This window comes from Tursiops truncatus, chromosome 8 (assembly GCF_011762595.2).
Source record: "Tursiops truncatus isolate mTurTru1 chromosome 8, mTurTru1.mat.Y, whole genome shotgun sequence".
In the NCBI taxonomy this organism is placed as follows: domain Eukaryota; kingdom Metazoa; phylum Chordata; class Mammalia; order Artiodactyla; family Delphinidae; genus Tursiops; species Tursiops truncatus.
This window is the reverse complement of record NC_047041.1, coordinates 24,947,543-24,968,640: the sequence shown is the minus strand read 5'-3', so window position 1 is coordinate 24,968,640 and position 21,098 is coordinate 24,947,543. Positions and strand designations below refer to the sequence as shown.

The 21,098-nt window shown below is 38.5% G+C and overlaps 1 protein-coding gene across 2 annotated transcripts in view; it reads left to right on the top strand.

The window, feature by feature from the left end:
• ELMOD1 (ELMO domain containing 1) overlaps positions 1-21,098 on the top strand; it is a 112,632-nt gene that overhangs the window by 28,766 nt on the left and 62,768 nt on the right. The window contains exon 2 of one of the 2 annotated variants that reach the window (XM_073808258.1): positions 12,566-12,667. In XM_073808258.1, coding sequence (XP_073664359.1) covers positions 12,651-12,667 — 17 coding nt within the window. In that variant the 5' untranslated portion in view covers positions 12,566-12,650. Of the gene's footprint in view, positions 1-12,565; positions 12,668-21,098 lie in introns of those variants that run through there. The other variant, XM_033862090.2, reaches the window with a different exon arrangement.

Below are 21,098 nucleotides of genomic sequence, written 5' to 3'. Positions count from 1 at the left end.
GGTGATGCTGGCCTCATCGAATGAGTGCAGAATCATGTTTTCCTCTGCAATTTTTTGGAATAGTTTGAGAAGGATGGGTGTCAGCTCTTCTCTAAATGTTTTTTAGAATACACCTGTGAAGCCATATGGTCCTGGACTTTTGTTTGTGGGAAGATTTTTAATCACTGTTTCAATTTCCTTACTTGTGATTGGTCTGTTCATATTTACTATTTCTTCCTGGTTCATTCTTGGAAGATTATACCTTTCTAAGAATTTGTCCATTTCTTCCAGGTTGTCCATTTTATTGGCATATAGTTGCTTGTAGTAGTCTCTTATGATGCTATGTATTTCTGTGTTGTCCATTGTAAGTTCTCTATTTTCATTTCTAACTTTATTGATTTGAGTCCTCTTCGTCTTTTTCTTAATAAGTCTGGCTAAAGGTTTATCAATTTTGTTTATCTTCTCAAAGAACCAGATTTTAGTTTTATTGATCTTTGCTGTTGTTTTCTTTTTTTCTATTTCATTTATTTCTGCTCTGATCTTTATGATTTCTTTCCTTCTACTAAATTTGGGGGTTTTGTTGTTGTTCTTCTTCTTCTTTCTCAGTTGTTTTAAGTGTAGGGTTAGATTGTTTATTTGAGATTTTTCTTGTTTCTTGAGGTAGGATTGTATTGCTTTAACCTTCTCTCTTAGGGCTGCTTTTGCTGCATCCCATAGGTTTTGTGTTGTGTTTTAGTTGTCATTTGTCTCTAGGTATTTTTTGATTTCCTCTTTGATTTCTTCAGTGATCTCTAGGTTATTTAGTTGCACATTGTTTAGCCTCCATGTGTTTGTGTTTTTTACAGTTTTTTTTTCCTGCAATTCATTTCTAATCTCATAGAATTGTGGTCGGAAAAGATGCTTGGTACAATTTCCTATTTCTTAACTTTACCAACGCTTGATTTGTGACCCAAGATGTGCTCTATCCTGAAGAATATTACATGCGCACTTGAGAAGAAAGTGTATTCTTCTGTTTTCAGATGGAATGTCTTATAAATATCAATTAAATCTATCTGGTTTATTGTGTCATTTAAAGCTTGTGTTTCCTTATTGATTTTCTGTCTGGATGATCTGTCCATTGGTGTAAATGAGGTGTTAAAATCCCCTGCTATTATTGTGTTACTGTCGATACCTCCTTTTATAACTGTTAACATTTGCCTTATGTATTGAGGTGCTCCTATGTTGGGTGCACGTATATTTATAATTGTTATATCTTCTTGGATTGATCCCTTAATCATTATGTAGTGTCCTTCATTGTCTCTTGTAACAGCCTTTATCTTAACGTCTATTTTATCTGATATGAGTATTGCTACTCCAGCTTTCTTTTGATTTACATTTGCATGGAATATCATTTTCCATCCTCTCACTTTCAGTCTGTGTGTGTCCCTAGGTCTGAAGTGGGTCTCTTGTGGACAGCATATATATGGTTTTTGTTTTTGTATCCATTCAGCCAGTCTGTGCCTTTTGGTTGGAACATTTAATCCATTTATATTTAAGGTAATTATCAATGTGTATGTTCCTATTACAATTTTCTTAATTTTTTGGATTTGTTTTTGTAGGTCTTTTTCTTCTCTTTTGTTTTCCACTTAGAGAAATTCCTTTAGCATTTCTCGTAGAGCTAGTTTGGTGGTGCTGAGTTCTCTTAGCTTTTGCTTGTCTGTAAGCTTTTGATTCTCTGTTGAATCTGAATGAGATCCTTGCTGGATAGAGTAATCTTAGTTGTAGGTTTTTCCCTTTCATCACTTTAAATGTGTCCTGCCACTCCCTCTGGCCTGCAGGGTTTCTGCTGAAAAATCAGCTGATAAACTTATGGGGATTCCCTGGTATGTTATTTGTTGCTTTCCCTTGCTACTTTTAATATTTTTTCCTTGTATTTAATTTTTGATTGTTTGATTAACATGTGTTTCAGAATGTTTCTCCTTGGTTTTATCCTATATGGGACTCTCTGCACTTCCTGAACTTGATTGACTATTTCCTTTCCCATGTTAGGGAAGTTTTCAACTATAATCTCTTCAAATATTTTCTTGGACCCTTTGTCTTTCTCTTCTTCTTCTGGGACCCCTATAATTTGAACGTTCATGAGTTTAATGTTGTCCCAGAGGTCTCTGAGACTGTTCTCAATTCTTTTCATTCTTTATTCTGCTCTGCAGCAGTTATTTCCACCATTCTATCTTGCAGCTCACTTATCCATTCTTCTGCCTCAGTTATTCTGCTATTGATTCCTTCTAGTGTATTTTTAATTTCAGTTATTGTGTTGTTCATCACTGTTTTTTTGTTCTTTAGTTCTTCTAGTTCCTTGTTAAATGTTTCTTCTATTTTCTCTCTTCTGTTTCTGAGATTTTCGATCACCTTTACTATCATTACTCAGGTAGACTGCTATTTCCTCATCATTTGTTTGGGCTTATGGTTTTTTACTTTGCTCCTTCATCTGCAGCATATTTCTCTTGTCTTCTCATTTTGTTTAATTTACTGTGTTTGGGGTCTCCTTTCTGCAGGCTGCAGGATCGTAGTTCCTCTTCTGGTGTCTGTCCCCAGTGGGTGAGCTTGGTCCAGTGGCTTGTGTAGGCTTCCTGGAGCGGGAGACTGGTGCCTGTGTTCTGGTGGGTGGAGCTGGATCTTGTCCCTCTGATGGGCAGGGCCATGTCTGGTGGTGTGTTTTGTTGTGTTTGTGAGCTTAGTATGACTTTAGGCAGCCTTTCTGCTAATGGGTGGAGTTGTGTTCCTGTCTTGCTAGTTGTTTGCTGTGAGGTCTCCAGCACTGGAGTTTGCTGGGCATTGGGTGGAGCTGGGTCTTGATGTTGAGATGGGGACCTCTAGGAGAGCTCTTGCTGATTAATATTCCCTGGGACTGGGAGTTCTCTGTTGGTCCAACATCCTGGACTTGGCTCTCCCACCTCAGAGACTCAGGCCCAAACCTTGTCCAGAGCAGCAAAACCCTGCAAGCCACACGGCACAGAAGGAAAGGAAAAAAAAAACAAAAAAAAAACGAACAAACAAAACCCCAAGACTAATGGTAAAAGCAAAAACAGACACACACACACACAAACAAGAGAAAACAAAAAGGAAGAGAGCAACTGAACAAATAAATGAACCCAAAAATGAAAACAAACACTAAAAACTAAAGTAACAAAAATAAAAAACCAAAAACAAATCAAAAGCAGAAAGCAAACTCTAGGTAGATCTCTGGACCTGCTGTGGGCACTGTGGGGCCAGCTCAGACTCTGACCTGGCCCAACTTCTGTGTGTACCTGCCCCCAAAGTCCACAGCCTCAATTGTGGGAAAGCTCATCTTTTCAGGTATTCCACAGATGCAGGGTTTACCAAGCCGATTGCAGGGATTTAATCAGCTGCCCCTGTGGCTGCACAGAGAGATTTCCCTTCCTCTTCTTTGGTCACACCACCCCTGGAGTTCAGCTTTGGTTTTGGCCCCACCAAAACCAAAGCATGTGGTTTTGGTATGTGGGCCACCTTCAGGCATCTGTTCTCCCCCCAGGCAAGAGGGCGAGAAAGCAGCGGCTGATTTGGGTTCACTTGCTCACTCAGGCCGGGGAGAAGGAGGGATTACAGTCACAATTGGGTTCTGAGGGGAGTGCCTGCAGTGGCAGAGGCCGGCAGGAAGTTACAACAGCCTGAGGCATGCCGTGCACTCTCCTAGGGAAGTTGGCCACCGATTGCAGGACCCTTGGCAATAGAGGGCTGCAGAGGCTCCCGGGAAGGTGTTGGCAGTGACATGTGCTTGGTCTCAGGTTGCTTGGTGGCAGTGGTGGCAGTGGTAGCCGTCACGCCCACCTCTTGGGTCCGAGGTAGCAGCCATGGCTTGCGCCCACCTGGAGCTCATTTAGGCTATGCCCTGCTGTCTGTGAGCACACAGAGAAAGACATTCCTATGGCGGGCCCCTCCTTCTATTTGAGCACCCCACAACAATGGTCACTTACTCTCTGGTAGGCCCAGGCTTCTTCCCGGACTCCCTCAGCTGTGGCGCACTAGCCACCTCAGGCTGTCTTAATGCAGTCAATCCCAGTCCTCTCCCTGGGGTCTGACCTCTAAAGCCCGAGCCTCAGCACCCAGCCCCCACCCGCCCTGGTGTGCAAACAAGCATCTCAGGCTGGGGAGTGCTGGTCAGCACTGATCCTCTGGACAGGATTCTCTCTGCTTTGCCCTCCATACCCCTGTTGGTGCACTTTTCTCTGAGGCGCCAAAGCTCCCCCTGTCCCTGCCAGTGAGGGGGCTTCCCAGCATGCGGAAACTTTTCCTCCTTCACAGCTCCCTCCCAGAGGCGCAGGTCCCATCCCAATTCCTTTTTCTCTCTTTTTTTTCTTTTGTCCTACCCAGTTACATGGAGATTTTCCTGCCTTTTTGGAGGTCTGAGGTCTTCTTAGCATTCAGTAGGTGTTCTGAAGGAGTTGTTCCACATGTAGATGTATTTTTGATATATCTGTAGGGAAGAAGGTGATCTCCATGTCTTACTTCTCTGCCATCTTCCCATATCTGTCCTAGATTTCCCTAGTTTTAACTTAATGTTCTTTTTCTATCCTAGGATCCCATTCTTGATACCACATTGCGTTTAGTAATCATGTCTCCTCAGGTACCTCTTGACTGTGACAGCTTCCCAGATTTTCCTTGTTTTTGATCTTGAGAGTTTTGAGGAATACTGGATATTTTCTGGTATATCCCTCATTAGGTGTTTTCCTGGTGAAGGGTCTTGCCTCGATGTTGATGGCTGCCGACTGATCAGGGTGGTGGTTGCTAAAAATTGGGGTGGCTGTGGCAATTTCTTAAAATAAGACAACAACAAAGTTTGGTGCATTGATTGGCCCTTTCTTCCATGAACAATTTTTCTGTAGCTGTTTGATGGCATTTTACCCACAGAAGAGCTTCTTTCAAAATTGGAGTCAGTCCTCTCAAGCCCTGCCACTGCTTTATCAACTAAGTTTATTAAATCCATTTTTGTCATTTCAACAGTCTTCACAGCATCTTCACCAGGAGTTGATTCCATCCCAAGAAACCACTTTCTTTGCAACTCCTCATCTGTTCAAATTTTATGAGATTGAAGCAATTTAGTCACAGACTCAGACTTTACTTCTAATTCTGGTTCTCTTGCTGTTTTCACCATATTTTCAATTACTTACTCCACTGAAGTCTTCAACCCCTCAAAGTCGTCCATGAAAGTTGGAATCAACTTCTTCCAAAATCCTGTTAATCATGAATGTTCTCAGTAGCATCTAGAATGGTGAATCCTTTCCAAAAGGTTTTCAGTTGACTTTGAAATCCACTAGAGGAATCATCTATGGCGGCTATAGCCTTACTAACGTATTTCTTAAATAATAAGACTTTAACGTTGGAATGACTCCTTGACCCATGGACTGCAGGATGGATATTGTCTTAGCAGGTATGGAAACAATGTGAATCCCATTGTACCTCTCCATCAGAGCTCTTGGGTGACCAGGTGCATTGACAATGAGCAGTAATATATTCAAAGGAATCCTTTTTTCTAGCAGAAGTTCTCAACAGTGAGCTTAAAAGAGTCAGTAAACCATATTGTAAACAGATGTGCTGTCATCAGACTTTGTTGTTCCATTTATAGAGCACAGGTAGAGTAGATTTAGCCTAATTCTTATGGGACCTAGGATTTTCTGAATGGTAAATGAGCACTGGCTTCAACTTAAGGTCACCAGCTGCATTGACCCCTAACAAGAGAGTCAGCTTGTCATTTGAAGCTTTGACACCAAGCAATGACTTCTCCTCTCTAGCTGTAAAAGTCTTAGGTGACATCTTCTTCCAATAGAAGACTGTTTTGTCTACATTGAAAACCTGCTTAGAGGAGCCACATTCATGAATTATCTTAGCTAGATCTTTTGGATAACTTTTTGCAGCTTCTACATCAGCACTTGCTGAATTTTGCACTTTGATGTTATAGAGATGGCTTCTTTCCTTAAACCTCATGAACCAACCCCTGCTAGCTTCAAATTTTTCTTCTGTAGTTTCCTCACCTGTCTCAGCCTTCATAGAATTGAGGAGAGTTAGGACCTTCCTCTGGATTAGGCTTTGGCTTAAGGGAGTATTGTGGCTGGTTTGATCTTCTATCCAGATCACTAAAACTTTCTCCATATCAGCAGTGAGGCTGTTTTACTTTCTTTTTATCTGTGTGTTCACTGGAGTAGCACTTTTACTTTCCTTCAAGAGCTTTTTCTTTGCATTCAGAATTCAGCTAACTGTTTGACGCAAGAGGCTTAGCTTTTGGTCTACCTTGGTTTCAACAGTCCTTCCTCACTAAGCTTAATTATTTCTAGCTTTTGATTTAAAGTGAGAGATGTGTGACTCTTCCTTTCACTTGAACACTTAGAGGCCATGGTAGGGTTATTAACAGACCTAATTTCAATATTCTTGCGTCTCAGGGAATAGTGAAGCCCAAGGAGAAGGAGAAAGACAGGGGAATGGCTGGTTGGTGCAGCAATCAGAATATGCACAACATTTATCAATTAAGTTTGCCATCTTATGTGGAAGCAGTTCATGGTGCCCCAAAACATTACAATAGTAACATCAAAGATCATAATCACAGGTAACAATAACAAATATAATAATAATGAAAAATATTGAAATATTGTAAGAATTACCAGAATCTGACATAGAGACACAAAGTGATGAAATGCTATTGGAAAAATGTCACTAATAGACTCACTTAGCACAGGATTGCCACAAACTTTCAATTTTTAAAAATATGCAATATCTGTGAAGACAATAAAGTGAAGCACAATAAAACAAGGTATGCTTGTATGTCCAGCCTGTATTTAAGGGGTAAAGAGTTATGCTCCACCTCCTTGAGGACAGAGTATCTACAGAAATTATTTGGAAATCTTTTGTGTGAAAGATTTATGTACATTTATTTATGTATTCAGTCATTTATTTATATCAGTATAGAGTCATGGATATTTATTTTATACTTTGAGTTATTATCCAATAATACTTTATTTATTTTGTTACTCAAATTGTTCTGCTTTGACCATCAGGAACTCCTTCAGTTGGCTCCTGTGTTTATTTGATATATCCCCAGTTGTTTGTCTTTTGAGCACTTCCTTACTTTCTGGAACAAGAAGACACAGCAGGCTTACCTTGTATATTTCCTGCCCAAACACTAGAATCAGCCATTTTTCCAAGAAGCCCTGGTTCCTTTAACTGGAGAATGTATTTGAAACCATGTTCTGGGCTCTGGGTGGGCACTAACAGTTTTTAATTAAAATTTGGATTTGTTTCTAAAAGACCCAAAAGTACAAGAATAATATACATTCCCACCACTCAAAATTTTTCCTCTTTATTTTGCTTTTTAATAAATAAAACATTTATAAAATTGAAGGCCATTTTCCCAGTCCCTGATCCTAAAACACTCCCTCTTTTCCCAGAAGCAACCACAATCTTAAGTTGACATGTAGAAATTTTTTTCAAGCATGCATGAAATATTTACAGAAATAGCTGTGTATTAAAGAAAATACTGGCAAAACCCCCAACAAACAAAGGTCCAGCCACCAAATGGCTTTAGAGGTGAATTCTACCAAACATTTAGAGAAGAGTTTACACCTATCCTTCTCAAACTATTCCAAAAAATTGCAGAGGAAAAAATGCTTCTGTACTCATTCGATGAGGCCAGCATCACTCTGATACCAAAACTAGACAAAGATATCACACAAAAAGAAAATTACAGGCCAATATCACTGATGAACATAGATGCAAAAACCTCAACAAAATCTTAGCAAATTGAATCCAACAGTACACTAAAAGGATAATTTACCATACTCAAGTGGAATTTATCCCAGGGATGCAAGGATGGTTCAGTATCCGCAAACCAATCAATGTGATATACCACATTAACAAATTGAAGAATAAAAACCATATGATTGATTGAGAGGGGCAAGAGACAAGATGGCAGAGCAGAAGAAATCTCCTCTCATGAAAAAAACAAATTCACAACTAACTGCTGAACAAACATCAACAAAAAAGACTTGAACCTACCGAAAAAGATATTCTACACCCAAAGACAAATAAGCCACAATGAGATGATAGGAGGGGTGATTTTGCAATATAATCAAATCCCATACCTGCCAGATGGGTGACCCACAAACTAGAAAATAATTATATTGCAGAGGTTCTCCCACGGGAGTGAGAGTTGTGAGCCCCACATTATGCTCCTCACCCTGGGGGTCTGGTATCAGGTGGAGGAGCCTCCAAAATATCTGATGTTGAAGGCCAGTGGAACTTGAATGCAGGAGCTCCACAGAACTGGGGGGAACAGAGACTCCACTCTTAGAGGTCACACACAAGGTTTCACATGCATTGGGACCCAGGGCAAAGCAGTGACTCCATAGAAGCCTGGGCCAGACCTATCTGCATTTCTTGGAGGGTCTTCTGGCAGATGGGGAGTGGTCATGGCTCACTGTGGGGGCGAGGGCACTGGTGGTAGCAGCCCCAGGGAATATTCATTGGTGTGAGCTCTCCTGGAGGACACCATTTTGGCATGAGATCTGGCCCCATGCAACAGCCTGCAGGCTCCAGTACTGGGATGCTCAGGCCAAACAACCAACAGGGTGGGAACACAGCCCCACCCACCAGCAGACAGGCTGCCTAAAGTCATTCTGAGCCCACTGCCAGCTCTAAACACACCCCTTGACACAGCCCTTCCCACCAAAGGGATAAGACCCAGCTCCACTCACCAGTGGGCAGGCACCAGTTCCTTCCACCAGGAAGCCTGCACACCTTCTAGACCAGTGCCACTCACCAGGGGGCAGACACCAAAAGAAAAAGGAACTACATTCCTGCAGCCTGAGGAACAGAGACCACAGAGAAATTTAGACAAAATGAGATGGCAGAGAAAGATGTTCCCGATGAAGGAATAAGATAAAACCTCAGAAGAACAGCTAAGTGAAGTAGAGATATGCAATCTACCTGAAAAAGAATTCAGAGTAATGATAGTAAAGATGATCCAAGATCTCAGAAAAGGAATGGAGGCACAGACTGAAAGGATACAAGAAAAGTTTAATAAAGAGCTAGAAGATTTAAAGAACAAACTAACAGAGATGAACAGTATATATTCAACACCCATTTATGATAAAAGCTCTCCAGAAAGTGGGCATATAGGGAACGTACCTTTATTATAACATAACATAATAAAGACTGTATATGACAAACCCACAGCTAACATCATACTCAACAGTGAAAAGCTGAAAGTATTTACTCTAAGATCAGGAACAAGACAAGGATGTCCACTCTCACTACTTTTATTCAACATAATTTTGGAAGTCTGAGCTAGGGCAATCAGAGAAGAAAAAAAATAAAAGGAATCCAAATTGGAAAAGAAGTAAAGCCAACTTGGTTTGCAGATGACATGATATTATACATAGAAAATCCTAAAGATACTACCAGAAAACTACTAGAGCTCATGAATGAATTCAGTAAATTTGCAGAATACAAACTTAATACACAGAAATCTGTTGCATTTCTATACGCTAACAATGAAACATCAGAAAGAGAAATTAAGGAAATAATCCCATTTACCATCACATCAAAAAGAATAAAATACCTAGATATAAATGTACCTAAGGAGGCAAAAGGCCTGTACTCTGAAAACTATAAGACGCTGATGAAAGAAATTGAAGATGAGGACTTCCCTGGTGGTGCGGTGGCCAATGCAGGGAACATGGGTTCAATCCCTGGTCTGGGAAGATCCCACAGTCCATGGAGAAACTAAGCCCACAAGCCACAACTGCTGAGCTTGTGTGCCACAACTACTGAAGCCCGCGTGCCTAGAGCACGTGCTCTGCAGCAAGAAAAGCCACCACAATGAGAAACCCGTGCACCACAATGAAGAGTAGCCCCTGCTCGCTGCAACTAGGGAAAGCCTGTACACAGCAACAAAGACCCAACACAGTCAAAAATAAATTAATTAATTAAAAAAAAAAAGAAATTGAAAATGACACAAACAGATGGAAAGACATACCATGTTCTTGGATTGGAAGAATGAATATTGTCAAAATGACTATACTACCCAAGGCAATCTACAGATTTAATGCAATCCCTATTAAATTACCAATGGCATTTTTCACAGGGCTGGAACAAAAAATTTTTTAATTTATAGGGAAACACAAAAGACCCCAAATAGCCAAAGCAATCTTGAGAAAGAAAAACAGAGCTGAAGAATCAGGCTTCCTGACTTCAGACTATATTACAAAGCTACAGTCATCAAGACAGTATGGTACTGGCAGAAAAACAGAAATGTAGATCAATGGAACAGGATAGAAAGCCCAGAAATAAACCCACTCACCTATGGTCAATTAATCTATTGACAAAGGAGGTAAGAATATATAGTGGAGAAAAGGCAGCCTCTTCAATAAGTGGTGCTGGGAAAACTGGACAGCTACATGCAAAAGAATGAAAAAGAATGTTAGGACATTCTCTAACACCATACACAAAAATAAACTGAAAATGGATTAAATACCTAAATGTAAGCCCAGATACTATAAAATTCTTAGAGGAAAACATAGGCAAAACACTTTACGACATAAATTGCAGCAATATCTTTTTGTATCCACCTCCTAGAATAATGAAAATAAAAACAAAAATTAAAAAATGGGGAACTAATTTTGCACAGCAAAGGAAAGCATAAACAAAATCAAAAGACAGCCCACAGAATTGGAGAAAATATTTGCAAATGAAGCGACTGACAAGGGATTAATCTCCAAAATATGCTCATGCAGCTCAATATCAAAAAAACAGATGGCCCAATCAAAAATGGGCAGAAGATCTAAATAGACATTTCTCTGTAGAAGACCTACAGATGTCCGAAAAACACATGAAAAGATGCTCAACATCACTAATTATTAATGAAATACAAAACTACAATAAGGTATCACCTCAGACTGGTCAGAATGGCCATCATCAAAAAGTTGACAAACAATAAATGCTTGTGAGAGTGTGGAAAAAAAGTAAATCTTGTCCACTGTTGGGAATGTAAATTGGTGTAGCCAGTGTGGAAAACAGTATAGCACTTTCTCAAAAAAATAAAAATATTACTACCATATGAGCCAGCAATTCCACTCCTGGGTATGTTTCCCCCCCAAAATGAAAACATTAAAAGATACATGCACCCCAATATCATAGCAGCATTATTTACAGTTGCCAAGATATGGAAGCAACTAAAGTGTCCATCAACAGATGAGTGGGTAAAAAGGATGTGGTATATATACACAATGGAATACTACTCAGCCATAAAAAAGAACAAGATTTTGCTATTTGCAACAACATGGATGGACTTGAAGGGTATTATGCTAAGCGAAATAAGTCAGAGAATAACATAATGCATGATATCACTTATATATGGAAGCTAAAAAAAAAAACTCGTAAGTATAGCAAAAAGAAACAGACTCACAGATCTAGAGAACAAGCTAGTGGTTACCAGTGGGGTGAGGGATGGGGGAGGGGCAAGAGACAAGTAGGGGATTAAGAGATACAAACTACTATATATATAATAAATAAGCTACAAGGATATATTGTATAGAACAGGGAATATATCCAATATTTTACAATAAGTATAAATGGAGTACAACCTTTAAAAATTGTGAATCACTATGTTGTACATCTGAAACTTATGTAATATTGTAAGTCATCTATACCTCAATTTTTTAAAAAAGCGAAAAGACTGGCTTTTGTTTAGGCCGAGTTTCCGTATTCCCTGGGCTGTTCTAGTGGGTAATTGTGTCTCTGCCATAAGCCATTTGTCCACACATTTAGTACCTTACCTTGTTGTTGTAGCTAGCATTCCATTTGTCTCTCTCTCATGAGGTAACTTCATTCTGCTATTTCTTCCAGCCACTCTCTCTTCTCTAGTCTGTTTCTTCACATCTCATACTAATTTGCTGCTTTGTAGGCAGCTTCTGGTGTCCTTCCTTGTTGGAAGACCAATAACTTGATATAGTGGATTTTGTGAAAGTATATTGTAAACTGAAATGTGCTAAACAATTATATAATTTCACTGTTTCATTCACGGAGCCCCCCAAAATGGGGCCGGGGGCATATCATTCATTTGTTTGGAGTACTTGCTCTTTATCAGCTATTTTTTAGCTTAGAGACATTACCAGTTGCTTTTAGTTATTTTTTGAGTTGTACTTCTGGAAGGTCGAGGCTGCCAGATTTAAGAACATTTGCTATATGGAAATCAGAATAGTTAATTTAATGGTTCTTCATTTATGTCTTTCATACAAATACTGTTCTTCAAAATATAGGAACAGTATCCAAAATAGAGGCAAAGTTTACTATTGAAGGGATTGCTCGTGAAACAAACAATTTCTCCAGCAAGTGACTTAAAATAAGAGACTAATTGTGTAATTATAAAGTGAAAGGCTTTAGCTATAATTGCCATCCATTGAATTGTATTGCAGTGTGGGCAGTTCAGCTGGTAAAGTTCTGGGTGCATAGCACCTTATCTGCTTACTAAGGTAAGCAGAAATTTGGGGGTGGGATTTCCAGCTCCATTAAGAGTAAATATATCTAATTTCTTCCACAGCTTACATTTACTTTGACAAAGGCAAATTTGGAAGCAATTACTTGAGAACCATTTGTATAACACCTGGATAATCAAAACAGGCACAATGAAGCACTTCCTGAGGTAAGTATTTATGGTTTCCTGGATGAGCACTCTGAAATGGAGAAACTTCCTTAACAATTAGTATATTTCTGTTCACCATTTGTGATCGTATAACCAGTTCTCTAGGACTGCATAAAATAACATTGTATTTTGGCTAAGAACAATTTGGACATAAGGTTTCTCTGCCAACTCTATACCCATACTGATGCTAAGAGAGAGCACTTACAAGTAGGAGATTACAAGAGATTATAAAAGAATATAGGCACAAAACCATGGGGCAGACACGCTTTGATGCCTTGTGTTTCTAAAGCCCCAAGGTTCAGGTTTGAGGCGTTAGTACTCAAGGAATCAATATAATTTGCGTAGAATCATTTTCCTAAAAAAAGTAATTTTAAAAGTAGATTTTGGGGCTTCCCTAGTGGCGCAGTGGTTGAGAGTCCGCCTGCGGATGCAGGGGACACGGGTTCGTGCCCCGGTCCGGGAAGATCCCACATGCCGCGGAGAGGCTGGGCCCATGAGCCATGGCCGTTGAGCCAGCGCGTCCGGAGCCTGTGATCCGCAACGGGAGAGGCCACAGCAGTGAGAGGCCCGCGTACCGCAAAAAAAAAAAAAAAAAAGTAGATTTTGGTTGGCTGGCCAACCCATACAGGCATTTTCAAATGTTCTTTTTTGGTGAAAAATATGTTCTAAGCTTTAGCTTTTCCTGCCTCAGTGATGCCTCTTAAATCTGCATTAATTTTTTTTTAACATCTTTATTGGGGTATAATTGCTTTACAATGGTGTGTTAGTTTCTGCTTTATAACAAAGTGAATCAGTTATACATATACATATGTTCCCATATCTCTTCCCTCTTGCATCTCCCTCCCTCCCACCCTCCCTACCCCACCCCTCCAGGCGGTCAGAAAGCACCCAGCCGATATCTCTCTGCCATGCGGCTGCTTCCCACTAGCTATCTACCTTACGTTTGTTAGTGTATATATTCCATGCCTCTCTCTCGCCCTGTCACAGCTCACCGTTCCCCCTCCCCATATCCTCAAGTCTGTTCTCCAGTAGGTCTGTGTCTTTATTCCTGTCTTACCCCTAGGTTCTTCATGACTTTTTTTTTCTTAAATTCCATATATATGTGTTAGCATACGGTATTTGTCTTTCTCTTTCTGACTTACTTCACTCTGTATGACAGACTCTAGGTCTATCCACCTCATTACAAATAGCTCAATTTCGTTTCTTTTTATGGCTGAGTAATATTCCATTGTATATATGTGCCACATCTTCTTTATCCATTCATCCGATGATGGACACTTAGGTTGTTTCCATCTCCGGGCTATTGTAAATAGAGCTGCAATGAACATTTTGGTACATGACTCTTTTTGAATTTTGGTTTTCTCAGGGTATATGCCCAGTAGTGGGATTGCTGGGTCATATGGTAGTTCTATTTGTAGTTTTTTAAGGAACCTCCATACTGTTCTCCATAGTGGCTGAACCAATTCACATTCCCACCAGCAGTGCAACAGTGTTCCCTTTTCTCCAAACCCTCTCCAGCATTTATTGTTTCTAGATTTTTTGATGATGGCCATTCTGACTGGTGTGAGACGATATCTCATTGTAGTTTTGATTTGCATTTCTCTAATGATTAATGATGTTGAACATTCTTTCATGTGTTTGTTGGCAGTCTGTATATCTTCTTTCGAGAAATGTCTATTTAGGTCTTCTGCCCATTTTTGGATTGGGTTGTTTGGTTTTTTGTTATTGAGCTGCATGAGCTGCTTGTAAATTTTGGAAATTAATCCTTTGTCAGTTGCTTCATTTGCAAATATTTTCTCCCATTCTGAGGGTTGTCTTTTGGTCCTGTTTAAGGTTTCCTTTGCTGTGCAAAAGCTTTGACGTTTCATTAGGTCTCATTTGTTTATTTCTGTTTTTATTTCCATTACTCCAGGAGGTGGGTCAAAAAGGATCTTGCTGTGATTTATGTCATAGAGTGTTCTGCCTATGTTTTCCTCTAAGAGTTTGATAGTTTCTAGCCTTACATTTAGGTCTTTAATCCATTTTGAGCTTATTTTTGTGTATGGTGTTAGGGAGTGATCTAATCTCATACTTTTACATGTACCTGTCCAGTTTTCCCAGCACCACTTATTGAAGAGGCTGTCCTTTCTCCAGTGTACATCCCTGCCACCTTTATCAAAGATAAGGTGTCCATATGTGCGTGGGTTTATCTCTGGGATTTCTATCCTCTTCCATTGATCTATCTTTCTGTTTTTGTGCCAGTACCATACTGTCTTGATTACTGTAGCTTTGTAGTATAGTCTGAAGTGAGGGAGCCTGATTCCTCCAGCTCCGTTTTTTGTTCTCAAGATTGCTTTGGCTATTCGGGGTCTTTTGTTTTTCCATACAAATTGCAAAATTTTTTGTTCTAGTTCTGTGAAAAATGCCAGTGGTAGTTTGATAGGGATTGCATTGAATCTATAGATTGCTTTGGGTAGTAGAGTCATTCTCACAATGTTGATTCTTCCATCCAAGAACATGGTATATCTCTCCATCTATTTGTATCATCTTTAATTTCTTTCATCAGTGTCTTATAATTTTCTGCATACAGGTCTTTTGTCTCCTTAGGTAGGTTTATTCCTAGATATTTTATTCTTTTTGTTGCAGTGGTAAATGGGAGTGTTTTCTTGATTTCACTTTCAGATTTTTCATCATTAGTATATTGGAATGCCAGAGATTTCTGTGCATTAATTTTGTATCCTGCTACTTTACCAAATTCATTGATTAGCTCTAGTAGTTTTCTGGTAGCATCTTTAGGATTCTCTATGTATAGTATCATGTCAGTTGCAAACAGTGACAGCTTTACTTCTTCTTTTCCGATTTGGATTCCTTTTATTTCCTTTTCTTCTCTGATTGCTGTGGCTAAAACTTCCAAAACTATGTTGAATAAGAGTGGTGAGAGTGGGCTACCTTGTCTTTTTCCTGATCTTAGTGGAAATGCTTTCAGTTTTTCACCATTGAGGATGATGTTGGCTGTGGGCTTGTCATATATGGCCTTTATTATGTTGAGGAAAGTTCCCTCTATGCCTACTTTCTGCAGGGTTTTTATCATAAATGGGTGTTGAATTTTGTCAAAATCTTTCTCTGCATCTATTGAGATGATCAAATGGTTTTTCTCCTTCAATTTGTTAATATGGTTTATCACATTGATAGATTTGTGTATATTGAAGAATCCTTGCATTCCTGGAATAAACCCCCCTTGATCATGGTGTATGATCCTTTTAATGTGCTGTTGTATTCTGTTTGCTAGTATTTTGTTGAGGATTTTTGCATCTATGTTCATCAGTGATATTTGCCTGTAGTTTTCTTTCTTTGTGACATCCTTGTCTGGTTTTGGTATCAAGGTGATGGTGGCCTCATAGAATGAATTGGGAGTGTTCCTCCCTCTGCTATATTTTGGAAGAGTTTGAGAAGGATAGGTGTTAGCTCTTCTCTAAATGTTTGATAGAATTCGCCTGTGAAGAAATCAGGTCCTGGGCTTTTGTTTGTTGGAAGATTTTTAATCACAGTTTCAATTTCAGTGCTTGTGATTGGTCTGTTCATATTTTCTATTCCTGATTCAGACTTGGCAGGTTGTGCATTTCTAAGAATTTGTCCATTTCTTCCAGATTGTCCATTTTATTGGCATATAGTTGCTTGTAGTAATCTCTCATGATCTTTTTTATTTCTGTAGTGTCAGTTGTTACTTCTTCTTTTTCATTTCTAATTCTATTGATTTGAGTGTTCTCCCTTTTTTACTTGATGAGTCTGGCTAATGGTTTATCTATTTTGTTTATCTTCTCAAAGAACAAGCTTTTAGTTTTATTGATCTTTGCTATTGTTTCCTTCATTTCTTTTTCATTTATTTCTGATCTGATTTTTATGATTTCTTTCCTTCTGCTAGCTTTGAGGTTTTTTTGTTCTTCTTTCTCTAATTGCTTGAGGTGCAAGGTGAGGTTGTTTATTCGAGATGTTTCCTGCTTCTTAAGGTGGGCTTGTAATGCTATAAACTTCCCCCTTAGAACTGCTTTTGCTGCATCCCGTAGGTTTTGGGTCATTGTGTCCCCATTTTCATTTGTTTCTAGGTATTTTTTTATTTCCTCTTTGATTTCTTCAGTGATCACTTCATTATTATGTAGTGTATTGTTTAGCCTCCATGTGTTTGTATTTTTTACAGATCTTTTCCTGTAATTGATATCTAGTCTCATGGCGTTGTGGTCGGAAAAGATACTTAATACAATTTCAATTTTCTTATATTTACCAAGGCTTGATTTGTGACCCAAGATATGATCTATCCTGGAGAATGTTTCATGAGCACTTGAAAAAAATGTGTATTCTGTTGTTTTTGGATAGAGTGTCCTATAAATATCAATTAAGTCCATCTTGTTTAATGTATCATTTAAAACTTGTGTTTCCTTATTTATTTTCATTTTGGATGATCTGTCCATTGGTGAAAGTGGGGTGTTAGAGTCCCCTACTATGAATGTGTTACTGTCAATTTCCCCTTTTATGGCTGTTAGTATTTGCCTCATGTATTGAGGTGTTCCTATGTTGCGTGCATAAATATTTACAATTGTTTTATCTTCTTGGATCGATCCCTTAATCATTATGTAGTGTCCTTCTTTTTCTCTTCTAATAGTCTTTATTTTGAAGTCTATTTTGTCTGATATGAGAATTGCTACTCCAGCTTTCTTTTGGTTTCCATTTGCATGGAATATCTTTTTCCATCCCCTTATTTTCAGTCTGTATGTGTCTCTAGGTATGAAGTGGGACTCTTGTAGACAGCATATATAAGGGTCCTCTTTTTGTATCCATTCAGCCAATCTGTGTCTTTTTGGTGGGAGCATTTAGTCCATTTACATTTAAGGTAATTATCGATATGTACGTTCCTATTCCCATTTTCTAAATTGTTTTGGGTTCGTTATTATAGGTCTTTTCCTTCTCTTGTGTTTCTTGTCTAGAGAAGTTCCTTTAGCATTTGTTGTAAAGCTGGTTTGGTGGTGCTGAACTCTCTCAGCTTTTGCTTGTCTGTAAAGGTTTTAATTTCTCCATCAAATCTGAATGAGATTCTTGCTGGGTAGAGTAATATTGGTTGCAGGTTTTTCTCCTTCATCAATTTCAGTATGTCCTGCCACTCCCTTCTGGCTCTGCATTAATTTTTGGGTTCCCTGAAGATTTTGCTGTATAGGGTACCATATATGTTTGTGTGTTTTGAGTGATCATGTTTTGTTTTGAAAGCCATTTAGCTGGACCTATAGTTATAATTATTTTCAAGAGTATTGACTGTCATTCACAATTCTATAAATAAAATTCTCAGAGAAATTTTACATTATATTAAAATATGACAAAATAAAGTTAATTTGGTCCTGAAAGTTAGAAAATAAGACACACTTTCTAGAATATTGCGTTTCTTTCCTGCAAGATGGTGGCCTACCTATGTTGCCTATTCTGGTCCCTTGTTCTGGCTATTTTCTCTAAGAAAATAATTAGTGGGTTTACTTCTTTTAGGATGTGATTTAATTCTTTCAGTGGCTGCAATTTAAGATTTTCTTTTTCCCACGGTTTTCATTGCATTTTTATTTCTGGAGCATCTAGGTCATTTTGGGTGGGATTCACTATGGTTTGGTATAGCTACTGGTGTTTCACAATTCAATCTTAGAATTGTGAAAACCTCTCAGAAGGTCAATATTAAACCATTTACAGGCATTAACATTTGTTTTAATATACAGTATACTCCTCAGCTTGTTTATCTCAGATGTGTAAAAAGATAGTATTTGAAAAATCACTAGGTCATTTACCAGCAAAGTATTTAACTCGATACATTTTTGGTTGCCATGACATTAACATATCTGTTTACACACTCATGAAAAGTTGGTATCTATAAATCCCCCTTGAGTGTAAACGTGGTGTTTCATTTTTATTTTTTTTGTGGTACGTGGGCCTGTCACTGTTGTGGCCTCTCCTGTTGCGGAGCACAGGCTCCAGAAGCGCAGGCTCAGCGGCCATGGCTCACGGGTCCAGATGCTCCGCAGCATGTGGAATCTTCCCAGACCGGGGCACGAACCCGTGTCCCCTGCATCGGCAGGCGGACTCTCAACCACTGCACCACCAGGGAAGCCCTAAACGTGGTGTTTTTAAGCTGTAGAATCGTGTTAACAGAGAGCTTTAATGTTAGCTGAAGCTTAGAAGTCAGGAGCTCCTTTTGTAATAGGGGAGGTGGTAGTGATGAAGTTTGTCCCAAGACTTGTACTACTGAATTTCTTCTTCAGTGTTTTTGTTTTAGAAAAACTTGAGTGGGCTCAAAACCAGCCATTTTAGGAGAAATAGTAACATTTGTTTCTGTTAGTTTTTGTTAAATTGAATAGGTGCAACACTATGTTTAATAGAGATTATATTTTTAAATTAATTTGTATTTGATGATTTAAAACTGATATAGTGCAAAATCTACCACTCTAATTTCACACAGAGCAGCACCAAGGGTAATGGAACTGGCATATCCCTATCAGTTATATGTTCTGATACAAATTTTTCTCTTTTAACTTGATACATTTGTTTTACAAATATTACTTAACATTGATAATTTGTGTGAAACTGAAGCTAGCATAATAAATTACAAATCAAGAAAGAAACTTGAGGATTTTCATTGACCATTGGTTTCAAAATATTGACAGGAAACTCAATCATTTTTTAAAAATATTTATTTATTTATTATTATTATTTTTTTGGCTGCATCGGGTCTTAGTTGCAGCATTCCATTGTGGTGTGCGAGCTCAGTAGTTGTGGCACGTGGCTTAGTTGCCCAGCAGCATGTGGGATCTTAGTTCCCTGACCAGGGATTGAACCCGCATCCCTTGCATTGGAAGGCGGATTCTCTACCACTGGACTACCAGAGAAGTCCCAAAACTCAATCATTGTTTCTCCTTAGTTGATTATTGCTTTTGGCTTTAATTTTTGTTTTTAATTCTTTTTATTGTTATAACTTGTGTGTATTCATTTTATCTTAATGTTTGTGGTAATTGGAGGGATAAGAGGGCAAGGAGTAATAATTCTGCATTACAGGCACTATCAGATAATTTAGATTGCCTTCTATTCCCTGTAGTCCATTCTCACAATTTGGCAATCTTTTCATTCGAACCAAAGAGGAGGTTATATAAACATAACTTGAACAAATCAGGTGTTAATTCCTGAGCTCAGCAAATACATTATGCAGAATAAGGAGTTGACTTTCACTGAGAAGAATCAGCAACATTTAAAAAGCCCACGGAGTGATTAATCTGTCAATTTCTGAGTTGTTCTAGAATGAGCAACTTCTGAGGCCATGTACAGCCTCAGAAGAAGTAAAGTTAATCTTAGAGAAACGAGGTGTGGGGAAAAAATGGATTTTAATCCACATTTAAGATACATGGAACCCATACTCTTCTCTCTCTAACTCCCTGCTACCATCACATATATTAATGGTGTAACTACTCAGAGCTTAAGGGAGTAGAAAAAACATTACATAAGATATTAGAAATAAATGCTACAGGATTAGTACACCCAGCTGAAGGGTGTGTTTTAAATTGACAGTAGATATGGGATATTGGATAAGTACCCCATAGTCACCCAGTATGACTTTAGCTGTGATCTGCATTAAAAGAATACAGGGATAAAACTGAGAAGAAAGTGTGTCTATGTGTGATCAGAAAAAGAGGGGACACTTTTTGAGCCCTAAATAGAACTGAGGCTTAGAGTTTAGTTTGTTTAATATATTTCATTAATTTCAACTCAATTAATGTTTATAACAGAGAGAACATAACACTTGTATTAAGATCTTTTCCTTTGCTAGGATTTAGTTATTGAAATTAAATGCTTTTAAGGTCATCAAAACATTATTAATTTTGAATTTTCCTAATAAAGGGTATAAGTCACCCCATATAAATAATTGCTTCCAACTATTTCAGCCTCAAGATCTCAGTTTCTTGGCCATGGAATTCACTGCATACTTTCCTTCCTTAGGCAGAAGAGAGGATATGAAACCATCTGCCAAACTCAAACCTCCATGGGAGAAACTGAGATATAACGCAGACTTGTACCCAAGTCCTGGCTGTGAAACAGTAAAGGGGAAAACAATATTTTACTACTGTGATTAGGTAAATAAAGGCTTCCAATTAGCAAAAAAAATCTGTAAATGGGGTTTTATAAGTCATTCACACTTGATTAATATCTTGGTCCACTGATTCATTTAGAAAGCGTTTAGTACTAGTGATAATTCCAGTACTATGCCACATTTAAATTTTTATTTTCTCTTCATAACAATTGTAATAAAATAGGAATTAATACCCCATTTACAGCAGAGGGCAAAAAGCTTAGCAAAGTTAAGAAACTCATCTAAGGGCACACAGATATTTGAATGCAGGCCTATCTGACTTCAAAGTTTTTTCTCATAATTTTTGCA